The sequence below is a fragment of the Tubulanus polymorphus genome, chromosome 1 (assembly GCF_964204645.1).
Source record: "Tubulanus polymorphus chromosome 1, tnTubPoly1.2, whole genome shotgun sequence".
Lineage (NCBI taxonomy): Eukaryota > Metazoa > Nemertea > Palaeonemertea > Tubulaniformes > Tubulanidae > Tubulanus > Tubulanus polymorphus.
The window spans coordinates 21883989-21907886 of record NC_134025.1 but is presented as its reverse complement, the minus strand read 5'-3'; the positions used below and the strand labels follow the sequence as shown (position 1 = coordinate 21907886).

General features: G+C 39.2%; 1 protein-coding gene across 1 annotated transcript; it reads left to right on the top strand.

Annotated features, from left to right (window-relative positions):
- Window positions 1–1853: 1853 nt before the first annotated feature.
- Window positions 1854–23897, top strand: LOC141910521 (uncharacterized). Its single transcript, XM_074801218.1, has 36 exons — window positions 1854–2345; window positions 3966–4111; window positions 5289–5430; window positions 5880–6088; window positions 6543–6676; window positions 7471–7626; window positions 7817–8053; window positions 8163–8360; window positions 8902–9126; window positions 9376–9498; window positions 9708–9830; window positions 10141–10269; window positions 10683–10805; window positions 11096–11233; window positions 11742–11879; window positions 13490–13750; window positions 13856–14026; window positions 14162–14326; window positions 14453–14587; window positions 14686–14856; window positions 15357–15527; window positions 15611–15781; window positions 15926–16081; window positions 16296–16469; window positions 16555–16725; window positions 17050–17202; window positions 17559–17708; window positions 18059–18187; window positions 18271–18387; window positions 18663–18773; window positions 20584–20706; window positions 21037–21208; window positions 21449–21606; window positions 21827–21950; window positions 22234–22352; window positions 22888–23897. Exons 1-36 carry the CDS (start codon window positions 2145–2147, stop codon window positions 23019–23021), a joined length of 5658 nt encoding a protein of 1885 aa, XP_074657319.1. The 5' UTR covers window positions 1854–2144; the 3' UTR covers window positions 23022–23897.
- Window position 23898: the final 1 nt, after the last annotated feature.

Sequence of the window (23898 nt, the reverse complement as noted above, 5' to 3'; positions counted from 1 at the left end):
TTTTTTCACATTCCGGAAATTTCATAAATATTTTGCCTTTAAAGTTCCAAAAATGCCCCCCCTCAAGCTTGGATTTTTAGAAAATTAAAGACTATTTAGGACGTTCAAGCAATTTCGGGAATTCAGAAAAGCTGGTTTGCCTCCGGCATCGGCAGATACGGCGCGAAGTATGGCATATAGTCCCGCTTGTAATAATTCTGGTCCCCTTTTAGAATGACGCCTCTGATACCGGGTAAGTGTCTTGCGAGGAGAGAGAAAAGATATACTTTTATTTGGAGACGTATTGCGTTCTATATCGCTACCAGACGATTTCGATTCTCTGTCAGATACCGATGATGACAATGGCCTGTTGTCGACCATATCCTCTTCGATTAGATATTCAGTTGACGGGCGACTGTTCTCGTCTTCGTCGCCTTGTGCTGACGAATAGACAACTAGGCCCATATTGTCTAATCGATTACATTTTACTAACTGGGATGCTCTTGTTTCGGACACCGACGCATGACTAGCACTCGCCCCATAGCCCGAAGTTGACAGGACATTCGTGGATAATACTTCCGTTCTGGAGCTGTTATTATCGACGGGACGTTGATGGCGCTGGTGCTTGTCTTTAGCGCCAGACATGACGGTATTTGCTCGATGTAATGGGCTACGAATCGATTTCGACCGGCGTTGGTGTCTGGTGCGTTGGCCGGCTCCTGATGCGATATTAGCCGGCGTTGCCGACCGATAGTTATCTGTTTCTAGAGAATTCGGGTGCGGAGAAGGCGGCCTCGGGCGATGTTCCGAAACTGTACGAATAACCGAAGGATGTGCTTTTGGATGAAGTTCGCCTTGGGCTGAACGGCAGGGTCTAAGTATTTGCATTGACAGGCCCCTAGACTGCGCTCTCGTCTGGGGTCTAGATATTATATTGCCTACTAGTTCGTGAAATGCGTCTTCGCTTCCCGATTGTGGCCGATCTGAAAAAGAGATTTTGAATAAACTATCAGTCAACATGAAAGGTTAGATTTAAAGAAGTTAGATTTTTAAGACGGATTGAAGATTTACCGGCTTCTAGAAATCCTCTGTGATCGGGTAGATTGTACCGCCAAATGTCTCTCCAATTCACGCCGATTCTTCTGTTAACGATGTCTTCAGTGGTCAGAGAAACAGATTCGCGGCATCTATGGCACAAATAACCCCCATCTGCCGTCCCAACCGTACACGTTGGACAAACACGCTTCTGACAGCATGTCGAAATGAATATGATACTATTCATACGACCACATACCCTACAAGTAGTGCGGTCGGCATTTCTCTGCAAGAAACTTTGCTCCTGGCGTTGTGACATTTTTTCTCGACCGTAGAAACGGTTGTTCTGCCGGTTACCCTGGATTCTGTAACCTTGAAAACCGACCAATTCATAGATGAATAATACAGTACATACTAATAGAATAAACAGTGTCCGTAGCATTTAAACATTCACTTATAGAATGCATATTTGCGGCTATTGTCGAGATTCCTGAGAGTCAAGGGTTCAGTGGAATTTGAGTATCAATTCGAGACTTTGAGTACCAATTCTTTTTAGAAAACAAACAAACCAATCACAGAATAATCATTCCATTGACGAGAACAGTCCCCGATTATCATTCTCGCTGATCTGGTATTTATTATTTCTAGAGCGTTCTTTGTTTCTGTTATCCGCAAAGTTAATAGCGCTCATATCGTATTATTAAAAGCGATCAAATCTGTATATATGTATAGACTTATCAGTTTAAGTAAGCCCTACGTGCTGCGATAGGCCAATCACATTTTGTTTGACACATATTAAAGTTGATCAGTAAATAAGTCTTATTTCTGTTGGACTGTTGCTTACTTACCATTGGTAGGCATACGTACACGACGGTAACGGCATGCTCTTTCAAAAATAGAAAAGATTCTATAGTTTCCAGAATCTTGTAGTAAATCCGTGATACATATAAGTGGTTCATGTTTATACCGCTAGGTATATATTGTAAGCTAAGAATCTTTTCTATTTCGACAAAAGGAATATTTTCCCGCGTAGTTTGCGAGTAGAGAGCGCGGAGTTTGACCGAGTTACTCGTTTAGCGTTGGGACGAAACGAACGGATATCACTTTTCGGTGTATCCTACGATCAGAAAATGGCAGCGATAAATCCCCTGAGGATAGCAATACTGATCACCTGCCTGAGTTACATTTCGGCGGTACCGGCTAGCCAGTTTTACCAATACGGCTGGTTCGAAGGAGACGACAGGTTGGGAATTGAGGATGATATTTCTAGCAGTGCAATAAGACTCTCATTTCCCGTCGTATTTTACGAGCAGTCGTACGATAAAGTTTACGTAAGTAGTCATATATCACTAGCGATTAAAACATTATAAGCACGTAAAACGTTAGTGGCGCTTTTATTATCACAGAAAACACGCAATAATGAGATTAAAGAATACTCATGCAAGTGTTTAAATGTTTTAAATTGTGATACTGACGTGAACTCTCAGAACCTCGGGTCTCTGCAAGAACTGCAAGATCATCTGTATCCATTAAAAAACTTAAGGAAATCGGAAGAAACAAATTTCGGTGACCGTTGTTTTTGTGCCTATTCGCCGAGGGTGTGGAATAGGCTGCCCGAGTCACTGAGAAATTGTGATGATCTTGGAGATCGTCACAACGACGTTTTCGTACTTTTCAGTCGGGCCTTAAGACCTGGTTCTTCAGGGAGGCTGTACGGTGAACATGATACCAAGGACTAGCGCTACATAAAAGCCTAACTGATATTACTTTAATTAGACGGTGGCAAAAATGTCCGGTCAAAATGCAACCCTTAGGCTATTATTATGTCGGCATGAGGCATAGCGTGGCATCTACGATTTAACATGGCGCATTATTTGGTGAATCATTTGCAGATACTTGTCGACATTTTTCGATACATAACTCAAGATGGGTTTTATTGTTTTCGATGGCGTTTTTTTTCGCGCTTATGATCATTACTCGGGATAGATTATCAATCGTCTATCACTCCTCGAATTGATGGAGAGCGTTATCGAGATTGTCGATATATTTCCGCGGTATTTTCGGGCCAAGTATCGGTTTGAAAACTAGATTAACAGACAAAACGTGGCAAAAATAGAGCGAAGTACGCTTGTGATTAATAATTTCCAATACCGAGAAATTGCGGCATAGATCGGTGATATATGGCCGAGTGCAAAGTCGTCTGTAATTTGAAATTTCTTATCCGAAACTAACTCGGGCATTAGCGATAAGAAAATCTAATTTACTAATCATTAAGGCAATACGTAAGACCTATACAACCCTCGACCCGTGTTATCTTATACACGGGTGCATACAAAGAAATCGCGATTGGCAAGCGCGAATGCTGTTTCGGGAACAAGGGCCGCGGTGTTTTTTCAGCAACATCGCCATACGAGTCGTCGTCAAAAACACGGACGAAGCACGAAGAAAGTGCACAATAAGGTCTCCGGCGATATATTTACGAAGAGTAAACAAATGCAGTTATACCTTATATTACCGCCTGCATTTTTATCCGTTGCCGGATAAATATTTGAATGTCCCCAATTATTGTTGTTACAAGAAAACTAAAGCTAATTCCCGTAGATTCGCAGAGATCAGAATGTCTTCCAGATGCGTTGTTGTTGTTGCAGAATCTTTCATCTCCCTTTGGCAGGAAGCGGTTTATACTAATTCCGGATTTGACATGAGTGACCCAAGGATGCGCATTTTTATGGCCCTTTTATGAAGCTTTTTGCAGGCTTGATCTAAGAATATAAAAAGTATGCCTTTGAATAGTTTGAATGCTTTTTAACCTTGGTAACAGCATTGTGAAAAAGCGCCAGTTGTCAGGGTTGACAACATACCCAGTGATGGCTGTTGATGTATTACCGAAATTGTAAACGAATCAAAAAATTTTGACCCCCCATCTCCTGATTATTAAATTTTTCTTCCAGATTAATAGTAATGGTTACGTAACGTTTGGCAAAGAAATTTCGATTCCTTTCAATAAATTGCGACTCCCATTAGGTAAAGACATTGCCCTCGTGGCACCGTTTATGGCGGATGTTGATATTAGAGCTTCCGGCTATATCTACTTTAGGTAAGTATCTTATCTTTTAAATAATATATTCTGACATTTGGACAACTGAATTTTTGGGGGTTTTTATCGCACAAGAAATACAGCCCTTTCTCCAAGGGCACAGAGACGAAGTGGCCGAGTGGTTTTAAGCCACCGGTCACTGGTCTGGTCTCATCAATCCAGGGTTCACGGGTTCGAATCCTGGTGGCGAGTTTCTTGGTCTCTGGTCTCTGGTCTCTCCCCAGTTGGTAAAAAGAAGCATCAAACCCGCGTAGCGTGGCACTTAGTGGGTTGTGGGTATTGAAAGAAATTAAAAAAGCGTAAAAAGCGTTTAAAGTGAAGACCCAAGTCCAGCTCGACGCAACTTCCCATTTTTAAAACCAATGTATCGACGATATTTTTCGCAAACATAGTCCATATGGATTTTGTTAACGAATAAGACGAAGCTCCCCTAAGTGCACCTATTTCGGTCACTTTTTGTCGTAGGGTATAGTGAGCTGATATCATGGCATAAACTTAAAAATCTAAAACGTATGATGTTCTATATATTTTTAATTCGATGTATTTTGATTGCCTGATATCGTCAAAACTACTTAGATAAATTGCCAACTGAATTGTCAAACATTAAGAAGCGTTGCGTTGTATTTGCCTGACCCAGACCTCAATCGAGGGGTAATTTGAATTGATATCGATGACCCGATAAGAAAAAACACGACTTTATGTCTCGACAATGCAAATATATTTTTCACAATCGAGCCCGTATCGCATATCAATACATAAAGCTCAGCCTAACGCTCCTTCTAAGAAACGAGAAGTAAATATAGTCGGAAATCCTGCTTCAATTGTGTAAACAATAACAAGCAAAAAAATCTAATTCAATTACGTATAACCAGAGATTGATATAAATAACCGTTGTCCTGAGTTTCAGTGGTACCCGTACTACTGTCTGGTAGATCTAGTTCTACAGTCGTGAGATTGAGTTGAGTTAAAGTTAGTTCTTTTTCAATCAGTCAACTGTGGAACTGGATCCAGGATAGTAATAAGTAAATCAAACAGTTGAATTGCTAATACGACTAGGCTCGTGCTTATTTCCATCCCAACGCTATACTTCATACTTTCTTCATCACAATCAAAACGAATATTGCATGAAAAAATGTTAAGCTCGGCTGAATAATGCGCATTTGCGATCCATTTACAGAGAAACGCAAGTGAAAGCGTTGCTCGATCGGATCGACGACGAGGTGAAAGACAAGTTCGCTAAGTATTCAACTTTCAAAGCGAAAAGTATGTTGATCATTACTTGGGAAAACGTCGGTCACTTCGAGAACAACTACTACGAGGTAATTCACTACTGTATTATACGAGATGGCTAATATTTTGATAAGCACGAGATAATGATATTCTATATATATACCGGTATATATATACAAATTGAAAAGGTTGTGTTAACAGGGCCGTATTTAGCCGGGGCGGGGGCGGTTTGAAATTTTGGAAAAGTGCCCTTTTTGCAAATACCATTGTCATATCCTGCATCCCATACAACTTTTTGGGTATTCCTGCCCCCCCCCCCAAAAAAAAAAATATTCAAGTGCCAGGTACGGTGCCATGGTACCTTAAAGATATTTTATCTCGCGTGTTCGCGAACGCTGAACTCGTCTATGGAAAGTTATTGAATGTACCTTATCAATAAGCGTATTACTCAATTACTCGATACATATTACCTTGATATCATACTTATTGCCGGGATTTCTAGTTGATGAATGTCGTTCGTGTATTATTTTTTTTTCAGGTTAACACATTTCAGTTGGTTCTAGCCACCAATGGTTCACGTTCGTTCTGTGTTTTCCATTACATGGATGACGAAATGAACTGGGTTTCCGGCGACGGGAAGGACGGACAGAAGGACCAGCCGGCCGAAGCAGGATTTGAGAGTGCCGAGACCGGTCGATATATGCTATTGCCAGGCTCTGGCAATGAAATGAAGGACAGTTTTATCAAGTAAGATGTTCAGATATAGATAGTCATGACAATGAACTAGAAACTATCTTGAATCACTTTCCAATGATAGCACGGCCGCGGTCTTTATCGAAAGACAATGCACGATTCCTTGCCGAGATTATGAAATTCTATAAATCTGAATTGAAATATAACGTTGTATTTCAAAATAGGAAATTATCTGTTTTTGTGGAAGAGTACAGATAAACCGTATGATTTACATGCGTGTAAAAAACTAAACACAAGAAATGTTGGAAATATCTGAGAAGCATATTGAAAAGAAAACACGATGCTTCCGGTATTGGTTATACTAGCCAACACCAGTGGAGTGATTTTGATTTCGTCTCAATATACCTGAGAAATAATTTGAAAGATTCTGGGCGATATTTTTCGTTTACCATGTTTTTCATGGACTAGATAGAGTACTTATATTATAATGGTACGGTCTCCTTTTTAGGAAATCGAACGCTGGAACTCCGGGTAAATATGTGTTCATGATTGGAAACTTAAACGGTGGCAACATCGTCGGTCCAGATGGAGCCAGTTCATCTGCTACTGCGAGTCCGGAAGCCGATATGAAAGATATGAAAGGTATGGATTCGATGATTTTGAAAATAAGTTTATTCGATATGAAATATTTAAGTTTTCTAATGTTTGCTTTTCATTATTTTCTATCGTGATTACCAAAGACTTTCCGCATTACGTTTAGATTCTATCAGTTTCTCAATTCAAGTTTCTCAACGCCATTTCCAAAGTTAATAGTTCCACAAAAGAAATTTGCACAGAAGAGATAAATACAAAAGATCATTATAAGAAAATGGCAGACTTAGAAATATAGATAATTTGACAGTAAATGAACATGATGATCATAATAATAACAATAATAATTTATTCAGCCTAAATTCCATATAAAATATGCTCATTGGCTTTACATCACATATCAATAGAGAACAGAGAAACAGAGAAAACGAGTTCTATTCAAAGCATTGATGAACAAATAGGTTTCATGTTACAAAAACATACCAGAAAATAGGTATGGCCTAGGCCATACCTATTCTTTTATAATTCAATAGAGATTGTTGTCTCAGCAGAAGAATTGAAATTTACAACACTAGGGTTCCTCCTGTGATATTTTCTATGTGAGTCTGTCCAATAAAAATGGGCATACTAAGATGAGAGGGTATTCTCATCACAAACAAATCATTGCCATCGCGATGGTAGAACACACCTCGCCTGTCGCAATGCGGAAAGCTATAACAAAAGGCTAAGCAGTTAACTAGAATTTTCATATGCAAATCACCACTCAATATCATTGAATTGCTGTACTTCTCGCGTATGTAAAAATGTATGTTACTTAGTGATTGAATCTTTCTTCAACGAAACAGAAACTATCGTGAGACCTGTATTGGCAACAAAAGAAACGTGCGCGGAAGGAGCTAAGAATTGTCACAGTAACGCTCGATGCGTGGACTATCCACAGGGGTACTGTTGCGAGTGCGTTTCTCCTTATTACGGAAATGGAAAATACTGCCTGGAACCAGGTAAACGAAACAAAAATGACACACCCCTTGTATAGCCAACATATAGCTTCTCATGGTACTGAAATGTTTATCAACCCATCATCATAAATTGTGCTATATCTTTTGTAACAATTTGGTTATACGAATAACCGTTTGATTACAGGAAACAAATGAATATGAAGTGAATAATAAATACATTGTATATTTATAGGTACTCCTCAAAGAGTCAATGGCAAAGTCGAGGGACAAATCAACGGGATTACGTTGACCAATATTGACATCCATTCCTATGTGGTGACGGCTGATGGCAGAGCTTATACGGCTATTAGTAGAATAAATCCATCTATAGGATACTCGTTGCAAACATTGGGCGCAATCGGTGGCGTGATCGGTTGGGTATTTGCGGCAAACGGTGGAGCCGAGACGAAAAATGGATTTTCATTGACTGGTAAATTTTTCATTTCACCAATGATTACAATTGTCGCTAATTGCTCTTCGGTTATTGCGCTAGTCTACGAACAACGTCGCATACATTTTCGCGAATCTATACATTACAGGAGGGACTTTCAACAGAACGGCGATCGTTAATTTTGACAGCGGTGAACAAGTTAATATTCGGCAAATGCTACCAGGACCAGACGTTCATGGTTATATGAGCATGGATACAGTGGTTCAGGGTACGATACCGACTTTGACGGCGGCAACAAAACTCACAATTGGCGAATACGTCGAGGAATACAGAATTGTCGAACCAGGTAGGCCTGTACATTATCATACTGGAAATATTGATAGAAGTCTCTGAAAAATTCCATTGTACTTCATAGTGACGCCTTTTTAATTTCTTGGAGTACGGATCCGCCTCCCGGAATCGTCGAATTAAATAAAATAATGTTTACTTTTTTAGTCCTTCTTCGTTTTATCATCGCAGTTTCTTCATTTCTCCTATCATTTGAATCAAATTCATCACAATTTTCACTCCTTTCAAATTTTCTTTCTGTAGTCCTTCCGAGGTATGTTTATCTCTATTTTTTTCTGTTCCTTTCTATTTCAAAATTCCTATTATAAGCACAATTTTCTTAATTTTTCGCTTCACCCGTCGACTTTTTTCGAAATCCGTCCGCCAAGTAATTAAAAAGGCCTAACATAAGAAATCCTTCCGATTGCTAGTCATTTTCTCATTTATACTCTGCTAAAAGGCCAAGACCAACGAAAGCCAGAGATTCCAGCGTTTCTCCGGTTTTATTTCTTATCCTACCCGGCCAATTCTATGTCTGATCTCTAAACGTTCTAACGCAGGCGTCGTGCGATCGTACTCGAAACTCAAATACGTGGTGGACGAAACTGTCAAGAAGTCGCTCACGCTGGATCAAGTGATCAGGTACCACGACTGCAAGGCTAAACCACAAGACCCGAATCAGGAAACGACTATCCGTTTGAAAATTGGCAGAAGTTTCATTGTTTACAATGGTGAACAACAAATTCTCAGATTTGCGACTACGAACAACATCGACCAATCATCGTGTAAGTGTGAATCAATTCATTCGTTTATTTTCTTTTCATTTTTTGCACATAACATGCGGTTTTATCTGGCCTTTTGCAATATCAATAATGATGATAAAAAACTGTAAAATTTAACAACTCGAAAATGGATTTTGTGGAGAGTTTGTACCGTACTTGGGAAAAATGGAAATATTTTTTTTTCATACAAAATTTGGCCTTCTGTAATGAATCAAGTACGTTTAATTCATGAATCTAATCATCCTTATCTAGCCAGTAACCCATGTACCGATGGAACGCATGACTGCCACGCCGACTCGGACTGTTTACCGTCGGGAGACAGTTACCAGTGCCAGTGTAAAACAGGATACGACGGCGACGGCCGCAACTGCGCTGGTAAGATTGAAGCTCAATTTTCAAAAGCGACGCTTTATATAAAATCATATAAGCCATCATTACTTCTTCAGTTGTTATAACTGCGGGAAGCTATGCTTATGATCTCTTCTTTGATAAAGCTTTCAAATTCAATTTCACGTGAAGATGTTTAAACAATTGATACTTATGATTCGAAATCTGATAAAGTGTTCTATTTATATGTCTTACAGACCGGGATGAATGTTCCCGATCGCCAAATCCTTGCGACACACATGCCACTTGTCAAAATACGCTGGGAAGCTTTACGTGCCGCTGCAAAGCTGGCTACCGCGGGGACGGACTCCGCTGCGAAAGTATGAAAAGAAAAACCAATATATATATATGATTACGCAGAAAAGATTTTCTTGATACTTCGTGAGAAAATATGAATAGATTTTAAATCAGAGCTATCTCAAATAGAATTGATATCGAGATATTAGAATTATGACTGTTATATATTTACACTATTGGAAAGTGTGAATGTCACAGTCACAATCAGCTTTTTTGATATTCAATATTGTATCACATTTCTCAAGAGTCAAACACCTACGTATATGAGCTGAATTCGTTGCGTCGGCAAAATCTGACATTCGTACACGTCGATTGCGTTGTATTTCATTACAGAGGATTTAACTTGCGACAATATCGTCTGCGACAGCAACGCAAGGTGTGTGTACGACTCTGAGCGAGAAGCGGTAAGGTGCGAATGTAATGAAGGCTATGAAGGTGATGGTAATACGTGTACTTTAGTCGGTATGTATTTTATGAAATATCAGCTGAAAATATGTTACAAATGACAACATGTTGTGCGCCAAAAGGCAATTATTTTGATGAATGCTTTGGGAGTTTGTCAATTACAACACTGGATTACAACACTGGCCTTGCTAGCACGGGTTATCCTCCCTCAGTGAATTCCAAAAGTATCTTTAAGTTATAACTATAGTTGTGACTGCCATTTTGAATTGGGTAGCTTGTCTAGTCTACTGTTCTCTCCCCGGGGCGTGACACGGGTGGCCACACTCCTTCAATCGTGCCATGGAGAAGGATGACTCCGCATACCCCTGTACACTAATGCTGGTCGAGGTATCGGTCTACGAAAGTTTCAGGTCGCCGATCTGAATTCTATATATTATATCGTGTTTTTCCCCCGTTTTATCCCCATAAAGCTCAGCGCGAATGCCAAAGGTTGAGATGTCACGTTGAAGCCGACTGCGTTGTACAGAACGAACGATATCGCTGCGAATGTAGAGCTGGTTTCGAAGGAAATGGGACATTTTGCAAAGCTAAAGGTAAGTGCCTTTTGCCACAACTACTCGGTGAAAGAGAACTAAAAATCTTTGAAGAATTATTTTCAAGTTAATGGCAATGAAACTGCAATGTTTTGGCTATTAACTGGACAGTCATCATCAGGTGGGTAGACAATATGAAAACTCGCATAAAACTGATAGTATAACAAAATTTATTGAAAAGTTTGAAATCAAGGAATTAGTTAGAGACGACGTTTCGGTCTCGGCAATATGCATTATGAGACAACCGAAGTTCAGTAAATGGGTTTTCATGATTATGAATTTTCTAATAGATACAGAAACGACCTGCGGTCGATATCGGTGTCACGAATTTGCGCATTGCACTTACGACGTGGGGAGAGACATTCCGGAAAAATGCGAGTGTAACCCCAGATACGTCGGTAGCGGAATCATTTGCGGAGTTTTACCAGGTATCTTATGGAGCATCTGAAAATTTTGATACTTGTTTCAATAGACTAACGGTCTAATTGTTTCTTACTCCACCCTTCGATTAAACACATTTGGAAATATTATTGATTTTTTAACAAAAGACCATGGACAAAGATAAATTCGCGCGAATATATTTTGATCACAGCTTTAAATTGAAGATGAAATAAAAAAGTCGTGAAAAATTATGGAACAAAGTACACATCATCTCTAAGAGGCTAAACGAATAGGCCTCCGCAAATTTCTCGTAAGAGAGCATATTTTCTCAAACAAACCCTTTTGATAAATGTTCGAATCATATGGCAATGATCGATAGTTCGGCAGTCGTGATCGATCCGCGGGAGGCCTTCAGCCCCCACCCCTTCCGCAAGTAATTCTAATTGAAACAACTATCGAAATGCTGAGATGTTACCATTACGCTCTTCCCGTTCATTCGAAAATAGAACACATCGTTTATGGAAGGAGATTAAGATATTTTTTCCATATTTCAAGAGCAATCGTGTGTTACGCATCGCGAGGTGTGTCATCCGCGGGCCGACTGCTACTATGCAGTCAATTTTCAAACGTACGCGTGTAGATGTCGCGACGGGCTTCAAGGAGATGGCTATTACACGTGCACTAATGACGATAGTAGGTGTTTACCTGCTTCCGCTTGACAGGAGTCTCCACTTGCTATCCAGAGATTAATTAATCTAGCCATGGACTATAAAACGAGTCCATAATCTAGCACAGTGCTGTTTATGAAAATTGTTCGTTATAAGACTTGACAATATTAGTCTCTGGAGTTTAGCAAGTGAACGGAGAGTGCGCAAACTTTTCTCAAATCAATAGATTATATCTGCTTCGCTTAATCTCGCTAGATATTGTATTTATCATGTCAACGCATCATCGCGCGACTCGGCTTCGACTGCAAAAATATTCTATCAAGCATATATACATCTGACTATAGGGAATTCGAGGTGAAAAGAGGAGTTATGGTCACCGCCTGTTATTTCTGATATTTGTTGTAAGACTTCGTGGAAAGATATCTCAAGAATTGTCAGGAGTGACTACGGAGGAGCATTATGGCCTTTGAAAATCGAGAAGTTGACTTTTTAAACTCGAAAAGTAAATACTAATCGGTCGCAATGGTCTCCCGCATCGTTAACTGATAAGTAATGAAAATAAAAGTATAAAATACAGTGAAAATTATTTTTGGCGTTGTTTTAGTGAGTTGTGAATATAATCGGCGCACCAAAGCACCCTCAAAAGACTCCTAGTGAATTTCATGAAAAGGTCGTTTTTCCGCTAATTATCAGCTGTGCATTATAAATGTATATCTATACTCGTTAGCCACAATCTAATGCTTAATTACTATGCCTATTGCAAACTATTTCTGCTTACAGCTATGCGGGATACAAATGAACCTTGCACGGCTTTATGCATATACCTGCTTAACTTCTGATTTTCTAGATGACAATAGTACAGATGCAAATGACCCTAACCCGACGATCGCTACTTCTGTAACTTTAACCACCGAATCGCCAAGATTGACAACCGGCGGAGGCGTCGTAAAACCGACTGCCGTAGGTCTTACAACCGATTTCATGGATCCCGAACCCACCCAGCAGGGTGTATTATGTAATGTAACGCACTGTAGCCCTTACGCCGAATGCCTCGTGGACCCGACTAAGGAATTGCCGGATACTTGTCTATGTATAGCTAACTACGATGGCAATGGTACACATTGTAGTCCAATACCAGGTACAATTTAGATCATTACTTCAATAGATTGGTAAATTAATTTGATTTTTCTATCTTTTTCTTCTTGCTTATAACTTAAGCATTTATATCGCATATGGACTGTCGCTTTATATTTCAAAATTATCTTTATATACTCCTCTATAAATATATATATATATATATATATATATATATATATATATATATATATATATATATATATATATATATATATATATATATATATATATATATATATATATATATATATATATATATATATATATATATATATATATATATATATATATATATATATACATATATATATATATATATATATATATATAAAAATTTAATGCTTATACTTACATAATGACATATATACACTTTACCTGATATATGAAATTACGTAATGATGATAAGTGCAACATTCTTTGAAACATAATTCCAAAGGTATTTTTCTTAAATAACTGGTTCGTAATCTAAGAGTGAGAATTTGACTATTCCGCTTACAGACGATTGTAGTTTGACTGGACGATGTGGCCCGAATGCAAATTGTGAATACAACAAAGAGGCGCGACAGTACATGTGTCAATGCGACCGAGGTTTCGTCGGCGATGGAACGCGGTGCACGCCCGATACGGCTATACCGACGAAAAGCCCCGAAGCTGATATAGTCCCCTGTAGAGCACACGAGCAATGCGACCAAAATGGTAGATGCGCCTACAAAGAAAATAGGGAGCAATACGAATGCGTCTGCAACGAAGGATACACAGGTTCTTTTTCAATATGTTTATCAATTTTTTTCTATTACTCGTGATCAACAGATTCGTATGGCTTGCTCTCTCGATCGCTTCGTGATAAAACGAGATTCTTTTCAGGCAATGGCGCGACTTGTAAATCGGAGAGGGCGGTTGCTACTACTACGAGTCCAGACGCTGATGGAACGATAGTGGTCTGTAGAGCCCACGAGCAATGCGACCAAAATGGAAGATGCGCCTACAACGAAATCAGAGAACAATACGAATGCGTTTGCAACGAAGGATATACAGGTTATTTTCGGTCTTAACTCGCTCCCAATTACACTACCAATCCATACTGGTATGGATTGGTAGTGTAATCGGTCAATTGTTTTTAGAATCTGGCTTTGCGTTCAACGTATATTCAGTTTACGAAATCATTTTTAGGGAATGGTGCTACTTGTAAATCGGAGCAGGCTGCTGTTACAACAAGCGGACCAGACGCAGAGATCGTCGTCTGCCGAGCTCACGAGCAATGCGACCAAAACGGACGATGCGCCTACAACGAAGAAAGACTTCAATACGAATGCATCTGTAATAAGGGATACACAGGTATAGAGATTAGTACTGACATTTCTTAAGTGTATATATGTCATCAATTTCTGACCAGCACGTCATTTCGAAAGCTATGAAAAAATATAGTTCCGTCGAATTGCACGTAACTGTCGAACCTTGTAGGTAACGGCGCAACCTGTAAACCAGAGGAAGGTATTGTTCCTTGCCGGGCGCACGAACAATGCGACCGAAATGGAAGATGCGCTTACAACGAAAAGAGGGAACAATACGAATGCATCTGCAATGATGGGTTCAAAGGTTCTTCTATTCTATTCGCACTCTTTTTCATCGCACTCTCAATGCGTAATATAACGATCGAGACATACGAATGTGTATTTTGAAATGGAATATTACAGGCGACGGTGCGACTTGTAAATCGGAGCAGGCGGTTGCTACTACTGCGAGTCCTGATGCCGAAGTAACGATAGTAGTTTGTAGAGCCCACGAGCAATGCGACCAAAATGGACGATGCGCCTACAACGAAATCAGAGAACAATATGAATGCGTTTGTAACGAAGGATACGCAGGTACTCCTTTCTACAATCTATGACGAATTAGATATTTTCTTTTTCTTCGCAAGTAAATCTATTCAATGCAGCCGATTGAATTTAACAAAAATGATTACCGAATTTTGTTGGCCCGCAGATTTTCTTTGGAATGCGGAAAACTTCGTATTAGGATTATGGATGAGTCTATTCAAAACAGTGCGTTCTCAATTTCAAAGAATAATTCTGACCCTCAATTTTACGCCTTCGTTAATTTTCTACTGCCATGACACAGATCGGCTGTGATTATTCTACAACCATATGATATACGATATACGATAACGATATATGAATAAACAATATACATTAAAAATGAAATAATATCGAATGAAGGACTGCTTTGAAGCAACAGTTAGCTAGTACAAGAAAACAGCCCTTAGGAAAGAAAGAAAATACAATAAGATAAAGAGAAGAGAAGAATTGAATAGGAAATTGAGCACGGATTTACGACTTTCTTTCCTGATCGATACGTATAATTTCAGGCAATGGCGCTACTTGTAAGCCGAAAGAGGCTGCTGTTACGACGAAAAGCCCAGAAACGGAAACGGATATCGTGCCTTGCAGAGCGCACGAACAATGCGACCGAAACGGGAGATGCGCTTACAACGACATCAGAGAACAGTACGAGTGCGTCTGTAATGAAGGATACACAGGTATTTCCGTAGTTCCGTAAAGTTTCCGATTTTCACTAGAAACAAACCTATTACATATCGCAACGGTCTATCATCCCATTCAGGAAATGGCGCCACTTGTAAATCGGAGCAGGCGGTTGCTACTACTGCGAGTCCTGACGCTGATATAACGATAGTAGTTTGTAGAGCCCACGAGCAATGCGACCAAAATGGAAGATGCGCTTACAACGAGAAGAGAGAACAATACGAATGCGTTTGCAACGAAGGATACACAGGTTGATTTCGATTTCAACTACATTTAATGAACCATCCATTTCCATACTTTGTCTGCATTGTAGTCTTATTTTTAATTCAAATTTGCGAAATATCCAGGGGAAGCTTATATTTCATCCGCTTGTCGTTGTTTCTTAAACTTTTAGGCAACGGTGCAACTTGCAGATCTATAGATTCTACAAGAGGCCCTGACGTGGAAATAGTGGTTTGTAGAGCGCACGAACAATGCGACCAAAATGGAAGATGCGCGTACAACGAGAAAAGGGAACAATACGAATGCGTCTGTAACGAAGGATACACAGGTTATTGTTAATGCATTTGTCAAGTTCCCTATCACTCGTGATCAACGGATTCACGGCTCTCTCTCTCTCTCTCTCTCCCCTTCTCCCCCTCTCTCCCTCTCCCTCTCCCTCTCCCTCTCCCTCTCCCTCCCTCCCTCCCTCTCGATCTAGCTCTCGATCTCTCTCTCGATCTCTCTCTCTCGATTGCCACGTGATAAAACGAAATCTTTTTCAGGTAATGGCGCCACTTGTAAATCGGAGCAGGCGGTTACTACAACTACTGCGAGTCCGGACGCTGAAATAACGATAGTAGTTTGTAGAGCCCACGAGCAATGCGACCCGAATGGAAGATGCGCCTACAACGAGAAAAGGGAACAATACGAATGCGTCTGTAATGAAGGATACACAGGTTGCGATCGATATCCTCGTCGATTAGTTTCTTTCAGAAATTAGAAATATGAATTATAAATGATTTATATTAATTGTCAATCCAGGAAACGGATCAACTTGTGAACTCGAGCAAGCGATTACGACGACGAAAAGTCCGGATGCGGAAATATCCATCATACTGTGCCAAGCGCATAAGCAGTGCGACGCGAACGCTAGATGCGTTTTGCACGAAGTAAGGCAGCAATACGAATGTCGCTGCAACGACGGATTCAAAGGTACATACTCGTCCTAGGGACATATCTGAAAGAAAATATTTCGAAGTATTGACATGAAATGTATTTTCGAAGGTCATTCCGAGTTGCAAACGCAGCAATCTTCTGTTTTTTAAGCGGGGATTACACAATTGAAATTCTTGAAATAAAAAGTTACTTGACGTACCAATGCTTCGGCTTTAACGATTTTCTAAATTCTAATTGTTGGATTCCCGTTATTTTACCGCCAATTCGTTTGGGAGTTGGTGCCTGAAAGAACCGGTAAACTCAGTTGGGATACGAAAGTATTCGACTGTTATACCTATTATACCCCTATGATTATCTTAGGCGATGGCTCTAAATGCGAGGTTGACGACGGATCGGGTTCAGATGGTTCAGTTATTACGTGTCGTGACGATACCCAATGCGACAACAACGCTAAATGCATGTACAACCGACAAAGGGAACAATATGAATGCAGATGTAATACTGGATACAAAGGTTCAACGATTAAAGCTCTCTATATTATAAAATTAACTAATGCATATTTACATCGGGTAGTGTGTGTATCCGTACTCTGACTGGTGGTACTATTAATGCATTGTATATATTTGAAATAGGAAACATAAGCCGGGCCTCCAACGAACTTAACACAAATTAGCTCTGATACAACCGGATCCACTTACTGCATCTAGATATTTGATCGGGCCCGTTTGTGTTTTTGAACGATCAGTTATCCGTATTCCCCATAAGCCGAATGAAATAAACCGGGAATAGATTTTATCAACATCAAAATAATTAAACTTATCAAATCATTGTGTTTGTTGAATGAATAGTGTATATGACTATGAATTTAGGTGATGGCGCGAGTTGCACCGAGTTGCAATGCAATGAACGAAGGATTTGTGACGTCAATGCTAAGTGCGAATATAACGATCAGACAAAATCTCACGAATGTAAATGTCGACAAGGGTACATTGGAGACGGTCGCGCTTGCACTGCTCAGAGTAAGTGAAATATCAAATGGTAAATCGAAATATATTTTCAATTACCGTTTTGTCAACTTCAGAGGTCGCGGGAATCAGAGTCATTATAACTTTTTCGTGGATGCCTTTTTAAACTAAATCTAACTGGCCCAGATAAACGTTGCGAGGCAGTATCCCTCGATCCTTTCAATAAACATTGATGGATTTTAAATAAAGTCTCGAAGCTGAATACAAAAGCAATGAACTAAAAAAAAGAATTAAATTGACTGGCATCGCCCTTGGATGTGAGCATTAGTCAGGGCCAAACGAAATCTGTAGGGGGTGATTCATTGATTGTGTGGATGAAGCATCTTATGATTTTGTAATTTCAGTAATACCGTGTAATCAGGTGAATAACTGTGACCAGAATGCAGACTGTTTGTATGAAGAATCGGTACTCGGTTATAGATGCCGATGCAAAGAAGGATTCGAAGGAAACGGTTACCAGTGTAGAACTACGGGTATGAGACTTAAATCATATAAAGTCGTTTTGATGATTATTCCACTTCGTTGATAAAAATGATATTTACCTTCGTTTGTCCAGTGAACTGCGCAACCGAGCGTGACATGTGTGACGAGCACGCCACCTGTCGTCCAGTCGGCAATCAATACGTGTGTTTATGTAACCCAGGATATCGAGGGGACGGACGATCGTGTTTTTGTAAGTGGCCAAGGAGATTTAGAAGAAAAAACGCAACAAAGTTATAGATTAAAATCTCATGTCAAATAATTCTAGAAAATCACCCACGTAACAAGAGCTAGGTTTTGATAGATTAAACCTAGATTTCATGTCGAATTAGTTTAATTTCATATGTTCGACATAATGTTGATTTTATAAAGTTATAAGTTATACAGTTTTTCATAGATTATGTTGTGGTGAATTCTTTTCCGGCAACTTCCTTTATCGCCTTCCTACATTCGTACTTAAATTTTTAGCGGAAAAAGACTTAGAAAGTTATTTGTTGATCGCGCAAGGGATGTCGTTGATGCAGGTAGCGATGCTTCAGGAAAACGACCGAAGAGGAAATCAAACGTTGATGGTTCCTGGTATGTATGAGCATTTGAACTGTATAGTAATCTCCACCAAATAGTATCTCTTTAGCTTCTGTGTAAAATGATTACCTAGACTAAATAGGGGTCATCGTTATAAAGAAATCTTATATATATATATACATATGGTGGCTGAATGGGCACTGAATTAAAATTTATTACGAACATTTTTTTAGTATGGTGGCTGATTCTGGATCAATATTACTCATTTTTCATCACCAGTAGAACGCGCATCTTACCGCGCAAATAAAAATAAATAGCATGCAGAAACGAAATAATTTATTTTTGAACGATAAGTTTCTTTTTTGCACGGTCGTAAAAACAAATATTTGTTTTTGCGCTGGAGCAAAAATAAATGAAAAAAAAACAACACATTAACTAATTATTTGTTTTCTCGTGGAGGTTGAAAAAGAAATATTGATACGTCATGTCCCGGATCAACCACCATGCATCAGTGATAGTTTTGGCCACCATATTACCTCCACAATAAAATCATCTCGATCACATACAAACATTGGGAGAAAATATATTTTGAAAAAACCACGACCAGTTTCGTATGTAATACACCTCACCTCTTTCAGTTTTCTTGTTCTTCGGAATATACTAAAACGGATTGCACAATCAGAAATTACCCGATTTCCGGGATTCAATCGAAAATGTAGATCTTAATATAAAGAGGACATGATAAAGCGACTTCGTTGAATTGGGATAAAAACGAATAGTTATCTAATAATGTATTCCGATAGTTAAGTTTTAAAATACTACATGTAGCCAATGAAAATGTAATGATTCGTTTAAGGTAGCGTTTTAAATGTACTCTTTAAGCAGGCATAAGTTGATAAATGAATGATGTTTTAAAACTGGTAAATCTAATAAACCGAAACCTACTGTGATGCATTACTAAAATTCGAGCTATCAAAATTTGTTTACTAGTTGTAGAAGCCTTTTAGCCGTTGGATGCTTATCACACATCCACGATATACATTACAAGAATTCGTTATTGAGTTTCTTAAGACGGCTGTAAGTTGACTAGGTTAAATTGGAATAAAAAACGGCAATTTTACATAGTTTATTTAAGTGTACATTAAGAGGAAATCTTTTTTTGGAAACAAGGGTGAACAGTATAAACAAAACAAAAACGATTATGATTTACTATTGAGAATACTTAGTTTTGATTTGTTTATGTTATCAACAATGATTGATTGCTATAATGAAAATAACGTCTCATTTTCTATCACATTTTACTTTCCAGGTAGCGGGCTATCTTCCATTTCTCTTCATTCTATCCGGTGGTAGATTCCAGGATCGTAGTTTCTATTAGAAATAGAAAAGCCAAGTAGAATGTACTAGCACGCACCGTATTTTACATTTTCTTACTTTTCGTCTTCCTGGCACTGTAGTGGTTCTCATTAGTTTTCTTCCCTCATCTTCTTTTCGCCATGTTTACGTTGCACAACTAATTCCCACGTCTAACTCAGGGCGGATTTCTGCAGTCACGGAGCCCGAGAAAGTGCGTATTCACGTGGATTTAATGCCTATCGCATATTTCTATCCGCGTTTTTCGTCCAATAGTAGTCAAATTGTGATATTTCCTTTCATTGAACCCCTGCAGTAAGAAAATTCTTCTTGCTCCATCCCTTAACTTGATAAACTTAAAGACAGAAAGTGTAGAAGATGCGCTACTAAAATTCTTACATTAATGCCTTGAATTCTTCATTTCTTACAGATGAACACTGCTGTACACGTTAATTAATAGGGTTTCCCCTATTGTGCTCTCTCCTTCCAGGTCCTATAATTCATGTTTCAGGTCAGACGGCTATAGGAATCGATTTCGACTGCCAAAACCTGTATTTCTATTGGACCGATGTCGCGGGACACACGATCAGCAGGGCTAGACTAGACGGTACAGATTCACAAAATATCATTATCGGTAAAGTTGCCTTTTCTCTTCAAAATATCTTTTTCCGTGTTATCCTGATCAGGTCTTGAAATAATACTTCAACACAATGGATTTAATTTTGAATAAGAATAAAACGTTTTTTCATCTGATATCTAAAAAGAATTAGATAAATATATAAATCTTCCTTAGTCGTATTTTTGGACCTTGAAATGTTTTCCAACATACCTATATATCCGAGTTGGATTGTATGTTTCTCATATATAGGATCAGAAATATCTCCATGTTTCAAAGTTAGCCGAATTTGTCGGGCCAGGAGCAAAAGCGAACTTTTATAATCATTTCATTTGCGAATTCGCACAGGTATCGGATCGCCTGAAGGTGTAGCGATCGACTGGCTGTCTCGTAACATGTACTGGACCGATTCCGAACTAGACAGAATCGAAGTGTCGAAATTAGATGGCTCCAATCGTAAGACACTTTTCGACACGGATTTAGTGAATCCGCGTGCTATAGCCGTTGATCCTGTCCGAGGGTGAGTTCGTCTTAAAAACCGTATTACAAAAACATCTTAAACCGGACACAGTTCCTCAGCAATTACAGTGACCTAGCCCGTTTTCGCTTGTTCGCTTTCGCTATCGGCTTGTGAAAGGTCATGTGCGCCAATTTTGCCGCGTATTTACGAGAGTTTGGAGATGGAATTTGAGAGGAAAATAAAATTTAATATTGCACTGCAATATGTAATAATGTCTCTTTGAAACTTTGAACTTTGTAGAAAACTCTACTGGACCGATTGGAATCGATCGGCTCCGAAAATCGAAATGTCAAACTTGGACGGAACGGAACGAGAAGTTTTAATATCCGACCAGCTGGGTCTACCGAACGGGCTTACAATCGATCACGAGGGACAGGAAATATTCTGGGCTGACGCTGGTAAGAATAAATCTCCTTCAAATGACCAGTTGGCTTCAAGGGAGACAAGTTTGCTTGAGTCAGGAAGAAAATACATGGCCGTATATTGTCCATGTAAATATGGAAATATCATGGAAATATCATTATTTAGCTTACGCTGTGAAGTTTTCATTGACCCCAACTTAAGCTGTATAATAATGCATAGATATAGTAAAATATACTATTTGGTTCTTTTTCTCAGGAACTCAGCGTATAGAGGCAGCAAGTTTGGATGGTCGAGGAAGAAGGACGATTTATAGCACAGCTGCCTATCCATTCGGAATCACACATTATGGCGACAGTCTCTATTGGACCGATTGGGATATGTAAGCATAGATTTTTTTCTACTCTTTTAATCTTTTTTTCTCTTAAATACATCAGTCTTTAGAATAGGTCTTTAATGCATATTTTTCTTTAAAAATTTTAAAAACATTTGAATGCTCAAAACTCGACGAAACTAAACTGTTACTGTTTATTAGGTTTTAAAAAAAAACAATATATTTCTCAAAATACAGTCATATAAACCAACGACGGTGTAATGAATCGATCCGGCAGAATATTCAGATCAGGCTTTTATTTTTGAACTAGAAATTTTGATTATTTTTGAAGGACAAGTATACCGAATATCAACAAAAGAGGCGGTGCAAAGGGGCCTTCGTTATCTTTACCATTAGGAGGCAACGGCAGATTATATGGCATTGCAACCGTGCAGAAAGATTGCCCCACAGGTAAACAATATCATCGAACGTTGCTATCATTACTTGAAAAATGCGGCCATAGTCCGGTTCCCGCCACATGTGGCGGGTTTGTAAGGGACATCGAATCAAAGCAATCAAATGCATAAGAGTGACAATCATCCCTATTTCAAGATCAAAACACCTGTCTGAAGAATATGAGTTAATTTGACTCGAGAATCGAATTCAATCACATAAATCTGTAGCACGTGATGTCCCAGTTTTCGGATCAGTTTGACCATGGACGTATTAACTAGATTTCTAGTTTTTACGACCATGGTTTGACTTACCTAAGAGCGTATTACCAAGCAAAATCTTGATTGTAGAACAGTTATTTCACATTTGCCAGACTATTGAGTGAAAGCCTTTTTGATTATTACCATATGATATAGTTTGATTGAATGCCAGACGATGCACGGTTTCCCCTACAACCCTTGGGAACAACGGCTAGATACTAGACTAGACATAATAGAGACCATTTTTTTAGTGATTATGTAAATATTGTCGTATCTATTTTCATATTGTTTAGGGACCAACGCTTGTGCTTTAAACAACGGTGGCTGTAGATTTTTGTGTTTGCCGACGCCGAATGGTGGAAGAACGTGCGTATGTCCGGACGACGTGGATGAGGTCATCTGCAACACTATAAGCCTATATATCTAAAAATCAATAATCGAATTACATACGTATAACGAAATGAGAGCACAACAAATTTCCACCGATTATCGAAATTTACATATCAGAATGAAATGTACACAATTGAGTGTACGTACACGTAAGACTTAATCATATCATTAAAAGCTATTATAGGCAGGCATCGATTTTTGTAGCCTGGAGCCATCCCAAGACAATCGCAATTCTAAATGTGATGCCAGGGAGATCTTTTTGAGAGAGTGGTGATAAGGCCGAGCTTACGATGCAGAGGGACTGCTAGCGACGCAGTTGCTGTTCCTTTTAAAACTGCAACGAGTGGGGGACATGTTCTATTTTCTTAGACGCGATCAGTCACTGCACGTCGCATCACAGTACGTCGCATCACAGTCGGTTGGCAACCAGCGAACTGCCTCCATAAGGTGCTGCCGCAATGCTCGTGGTTAGCGGACTCTGGCAATCAACCGCTAAACGCAGTACGTCGATTGCCAGAGTCGATCTTATAGTGTATAAAAAATCCGTTAACGATGGCCGTAGGGGCAGCACCTTATGATGGTGTATGCGGGCTACGAGTCCACAGCGAAATAAGCGTTGCATATTTCCGAAAATAAAGTTTTCGGAAGCAGAATCTAAATGCAATTAATTGGGTACGATGGTACAGTCCTGAACACATGCAAAGCCTAGCTGGAGGGCAGTTAAACATTGAAAAATTGTGATAAGGGCGGGTAGGTCCAGGCAGCAGATAGATACTGTCAAATGACTACTCACTGTAAATAAAAAGTATCAATTTACTCGAGAATCAGTTCATAATCTGTAAATACCTTATATTCGCTTATTTACGAGAAAACCATGGAATACACAAACAATAAAATACACGATTGATTGTAAT

What these genes read in the sequence shown, in the direction of transcription:
- LOC141910521 (XM_074801218.1), top strand. Translation starts at nt 2,145, where the DNA reads ATGGCAGCGATAAATCCCCTGAGGATAGCAATACTGATCACCTGCCTG. An exon ending in CGACGGCCGCAACTGCGCTG is followed by an intron (nt 9,499 to 9,707) that starts GTAAGATTGAAG and finishes TATGTCTTACAG; the next exon opens with ACCGGGATGAATGTTCCCGA. An exon ending in CTGTAATGAAGGATACACAG is followed by an intron (nt 16,470 to 16,554) that starts GTTGCGATCGAT and finishes TTGTCAATCCAG; the next exon opens with GAAACGGATCAACTTGTGAA.